Genomic DNA, 6,000 nt, shown 5'->3' on the forward strand with positions numbered 1-6,000 from the left:
CATTAAATAACCATGCCCCTAATTCAAAATCTCGAAACTACTCATCAAGAAACTACAATACCTGAGCAAAATCTTGTTCAATATCATCAGCATACAAATCGATGTCCACACCATCCGCCATTTTCTTGATTGGCGTTGCGTTACTATGCCGAAGCCCACAAGTACTAGCAGTACTATCATCAAAACAGTTCAAATCATTTTATATATGTATACCATAAAACAAATTCAAGATAAACCTGAATACTATAGGCACAAACGTCAGATATGTATTTAATAATACAAGGATAATCAGGAGAATCGCAGCCAAGAACTATTAAAAACATTATAAACGGTAAAATCAATATTCATATGTTGGTACTCCAATTTCACCGCGATCGCAAATGGTAAATAGCAAAAGGGAATACGAACGCTAAAATCACAAAGCAAAGAAATTCACCATCGGTACAAAAAATTAAAGTAAAACAGATTTGAAATCATAACGCTGAAACATTTTTCCAATTTATAGATTTCTAACATGCCTAATATTAACATAAAAAATTTAGTATTACTTACCCTGTACACTTGATATTGCTTGTAAGCTCATTGGCTAAAAAATAAAATCAAAAACTTAGTTCAAGCCAGGGTGCTAGAGGGATAAGAAAAGATCAATAAGGATAGGTATAAAACAGACCGCTTCTAGCTATTTCGAACAGTCTTTCGTGAATGTAAAGGAGAGAGCATAATTGTCTGTGGTGAGACCTCAACTTGAGTATGGTTCCAGTGTATGGGACCCTTACAAGGATTACTTGATTCAGGAACTGGAAAAATCCAAAGAAAAGCAGCTCGATTTGTTCTTCCGATTTCCGACAAAAGAGTAGCGTTACAAAAATGTTGCAAAGTTTGGGCTGGGAAGACTTGGGAGAAAGGTGACGAGCTGCTTGACTAAGTGGTATGTTCCGAGCTGTCAGTGGAGAATTGTCGTGGGAAGACATCAGTAGACGAATAAGTTTGGATAGTGTCTTTAAAAGTAGGAAAGACCACAATATGAAGATAAAGTTGGAATTCAAGAGGACAAATTCGGGCAAATATTCGTTTATAGAAAGAGGAGTTAGGGATTGGAATAACTTACCAAGGGAGATGTTCAATAAATTTTCAATTTCTTTGCAATCATTTAAGAAAAGGCTAGGAAAACAACAGATAGGGAATCAGCCACCTGGGCGACTGCCCTAAATGCAGATCAGTAGTGACTGATTGATCGATAACGTCACTTGTTTCAATGGAACCCGCTAGATGGCAATGAGTTCATGGTGTCGTCGTGGTGGTCTTTATTGTTTTCAGAGGAAGTACAACTAGGCAACTATATATAAATAATAATCAAAAAGAAAACATGGAAAGGATCCGACAATTCGAAAATGAAGATATCGGCCAAAGAAAGCCAAGGGCCATGAAGGGCGCGAAAATAAGACTGGATCATACCGTTGAGGCGCTGGCCTTCTGACCCCAACTTGGCGGGTTCGACCCAGGCTCAGTCCTGTGGCACTTGAAGGTGCCCGTGTACGGTAAATTTATTGCCACGTAAAAGAACCAATGAGGTACTAAATTCCAGCAGCTCGGCGTCTCCGTAAACCGTAATAATAATAATAATAATAATAATAATAATAATAATAATAATAATAATAATAATTGTTTTACGTCCGCCCTAAATGCTAGTTTTTGACAGACGCCGAGCTGTGGAAATTATGTCCCGCAGGTGTTCCTTACTCCAGGCAAATACAGTAGAGATAATACGCGACACTGAGCGAGATAACGAGGGACAGCTATTGGAGCTCTCTCGAGCGAGTAGACCTGCAAAGTACTGATTCTGTCATAAGAGCACGTGTATATTTGTGTGAAGTGTTTTGGTGTTATTTATGCCTTTTCAGTGAGTTAACATAATTAAATAGTTGCGTGTGTCATTCCTTGATATCTCCTCTCAACATGAGGGGAAAGGTATGAGCTGGGTTTGGCTGCAGTAACTATGAGGTAGAGAAGAATGCGCGGTCGTTCTTCAGGTTCCCTCGTGACAAGAAAATGTAAGTAATATTGTGTTTGCATATATATTCTTCCAGTGACAGAGATTTTTATAGTACTTCATAACTTTCTGACCTGATCGACACATATTTTAACTGCCTTAAAATGTAATACGCATATTTTATTGTATAGTGCAGCAATTAACCTTCAATACCGAGCTGGTGTTGTAGGTGTGATCTGTGGGTTTTGAGATGTCACAGAAGTGATTTGGATAAGGTGTACAAGCAAGAAGGAACGTTACGCTTATATAAGAATTATAAGATCTGTTCTGATCATTTCCAGGCCACGACTTAAAAAATCCTCGACTATACAGCCTAGGGTATGTTACATTTGTACTCTAATTGAACGTAAATATTCCCCAAAGCATCACTATCGACAACATATTCATACTTTTCTTTCTTTCATCTCTCTTCTCAGATTAAAGCCGGGATTTTATAGATTATCTTTCTGTTATTAGGCTTCATGTTAAGAGGAAAATTGTCCAGCTATTAAATGTTAATTCATTGCATCATATGTGTAAGGAATGTGCCGATATTTTTATTGACAAGTGTCTTAATGTGACGATATAATGTTTCTAAATGCGAAAAAAGACAAATCCAACCGTAAGATTTCAGGCAGGAATGCTAAAGCTAAAAAAGTAATGCATAAATGAAAGATCAAACCATTTCACAGCAGTCCATTTCACTTCTTGTTTATATGTCTAATTTCAGTCTTTGAATAATAACCATTTAAATAATTCTTCATTCATGTATCCAGAACTGCTTTAGCAACTTCGAAGTTAATATCTCAATAACACTTTCTTTCTAGACGTAATTTATTTATCTATATCTGCGTATACATTCCCATTGATATTTCAATTTAGCGCGATTTTTTCAGGTCAAGTCACTAGGAGCGCACCGTCGGATTGTCTCCCATTTTAGCAAGGCTAAATCCGTAAGTGTCGCGTATTGTCTCTACTGTATTTGCTTATGGATTTTACTAGAATCTCCCATTATAATTTCAAGACTTAGATGAACTCACATCGATATGTGAAATGTTTTTCTACCAAGTGATACCCATGACTTCGATCACTAGTCACCATTAATGAAGAATAATTTTAGTACACAGATTATTTCTGCTAGATATTACGTGACCTGACCACTCGTAAAAATCATGAATAAACTTGCCAAAATAGGATTCGATATAAATAATGTACATAAAATACGTGTTTCCTAGTGTGAATGTGTGTGTGTATGTAAATACGCATATTTGTCTTGTTTCATGTTGGTCCAATTTAATTTGATCTGGTCGTGCACTTGCTGCGACGCAGATTACATTCATCGTTGTGTGCTGCCTTAAGAAGTAATTTTCATGCCCTTAAGGGAAAATTTGATCAACTTAAGTTGAGGAAGACTAGAAAAGGGTTTATTTTTTCCATTAGCGAGATTTAAAAGGAAAGATCATCTCGATATCTTACGAAGGCACAAGATTTGTAAATAAAATGTATTTAACTAACTCACTCGTGGATAACGTAAATTTCTGACACATTCATAGTTGAACTCGGAAAGATTTTAAGATTAATTTGAATGGAAATGCAATACAGAGATCAGAAGTAGAAGTTCGTTAGCCGCGTGATCACTTTGAGTTATGGTGAAAATAAGTCATAATTATTAATTAGAAAATAATTATTCTGGAATGTTAATGACGATCGTTAGGTAAATCATGCAGTGGAAAATTAATGAGAACATGATCGTGTGATAGTAAAGCATACATACATACATTATCATTATAGACTGTTATGACTTTCAGCGTTCAGTCTGCAAGCCTCTGAGAATTTACTAACGTCGCCACAATCCTCGATTTGCAACTAGTGTTGTGGCTTCATTTAGTTCTATACCTCTTATCTTTAAATCGTTAGAAACAGAGTCTAACCATCGTCGTCTTGGTCTCCCTCTACTTCTCTTACCCTCCATAACAGAGCCCATTATTCTCCTAGGTAACCTATCCTCCTCCATTCGCCTCACATGACCCCACCACCGAAGCCGGTTTATGCGTACAGCTTCATCCATCGAGTTCATTCCTAAATTAGCCTTTATCTCCTCATTCAGAGTTCCCTCCTGCCATTGTTCCCACCTGTTTATACCAGCAATCATTCTTGCTACTATCATGTCTGTTACTTCTAACTTATGAATAAGATATCCTGAGTCCACCCAGCTTTCGCTCCCATAAAGCAAAGTTGGTCTGAAAACAGACCGATGTAAAGATAGTTTCGTCTGGGAGCTGACTTCCTTCTTACAGAATACTGCTGATCGCAACTGCGAGCTCACTGCATTAGCTTTACTACACCTTGATTCAATCTCACTTACTATATTACCATCCCGGGAAAACACACAACCTAAATACTTGAAATTATCGACCTGTTCTAGCTTTGTATCACCAATCTGACATTCAATTCTGTTGGATTTCTTACCTACTGACATCAATTTAGTCTTCGAGAGGCTAATTTTCATACCATACTCATTGCACCTATTTTCAAGTTCCAAGATGTTACACTGCAGGCTTTCGGCACAGTCTGAGATTAAGACCAAGTCGTCAGCATAGGCCAGGCTGCTTACTACATTTCCACCTAACTGAATCCCTCCCTGCCATTTTATACCTTTCAGCATATGATCCATGTAAACACAAACAGCAAAGGTGAAAGATTACAGCCTTGTCTAACTCCTGTAAGTACCCTGAACCAAGAACTCATTCTACCATCAATTCTCACTGAAGCCCAATTATCAACATAAATGCCTTTGATTGATTTTAATAATCTACCTTTAATTCCATGGTCCCCCAGTATAGCGAACATCTTTTCCCTCGGTACCCTGTCATATGCTTTCTCTACATCTACGAAACATAAACACAACTGCCTATTCCTCTCGTAGCATTTTTCAATTACCTGGCGCATACTGAAAATCTGATCCTGACAGCCTCTCTGTGGTCTGAAGCCACACTGGTTTTCATCCAACTTCCTCTCAACGACTGATCGCACCCTCCCTTCCAAGATGCCTGTGAATACTTTGCCTGGTATACTAATCAATGAGATACCTCGATAGTTGTTGCAATCCTTCCTGTTCCCTTGCTTATAGATAAGTGCAATTACTGCTTTTGTCCAATCTGAAGGTACCTTACCAACACTCCACGCTAATTTTACTAGTCTATGAAGCCATTTCATCCCTGCCTTCCCACTATACTTCACCATTTCAGGTCTAATTTCATCTATTCCTGTTGCCTTATGACAATGGAGTTTATTTACTATCCTTTCCACTTCCTCAAGCATTATTTCACCAACATCATTTTCCTCCTCCCCATGAGCTTGGCTGTTTGCAACACCACCATGATGATTTCCTTTTACATTGAGAAGATGTTCAAAATATTCCCTCCACCTCTCCAGTGATTCCCTGGGGTCTATTATGAGTTCACCTGAATTACTCAAAACACTGTTCATTTCCTTTTTCCCACCCTTCCTAAGATTTTTTATTACTGTCCAGAAAGGTTTCCTTGTTGCTTGACCTAGCCTTTCCAGGTTATTACCAAAATCTTCCCATGACTTCTTTTTGGATTCAACAACTGTTTGTTTCGCTCTGTTTCTTTCATCTACGTACCAATCCCTGTCTGCCTCGGCCCTTATTTGGAGCCATTTCTGATAAGCCTTCTTTTTACGTTTACAGGCTGCTCTCACTTCATCATTCCACCAAGATGTTCGCCTTTTCCCATCTTTACACACAGTTGTTCCTAGGCATTCCCTTGCTGTTTCTACTACAGCATCCCTGTATGCCACCCATTCACTTTCTATATCCTGAACCTGCTTACTGTCTACTGTTCGAAAATTCTCACTAATCATATCCATGTACTTCTGTCTAATTTCCTCGTCCTGGAGATTTTCTACCCTTATTCGTTTACAGACAGATTTCACTTTCTCTACCCTAG

At 38.1% G+C, this 6,000-nt stretch overlaps 1 protein-coding gene across 2 annotated transcripts in view; it reads right to left on the minus strand.

Annotated features, from left to right (window-relative positions):
* The window catches only part of Cpsf6 (cleavage and polyadenylation specificity factor subunit 6), a 383,523-nt gene extending 383,402 nt beyond the window's left edge, over positions 1 to 121 (minus strand). For both annotated transcript variants that reach the window (XM_067143420.2, XM_067143419.2), the window contains exon 1: positions 62 to 121. In XM_067143420.2, the coding sequence (XP_066999521.1) occupies positions 62 to 121 (60 nt within the window). The remainder of the gene's footprint in view (positions 1 to 61) is intronic.
* Between the last annotated feature and the right edge of the window lie 5,879 nt (positions 122 to 6,000).

The sequence above is a fragment of the Anabrus simplex genome, chromosome 3, assembly GCF_040414725.1.
Source record: "Anabrus simplex isolate iqAnaSimp1 chromosome 3, ASM4041472v1, whole genome shotgun sequence".
Lineage (NCBI taxonomy): Eukaryota > Metazoa > Arthropoda > Insecta > Orthoptera > Tettigoniidae > Anabrus > Anabrus simplex.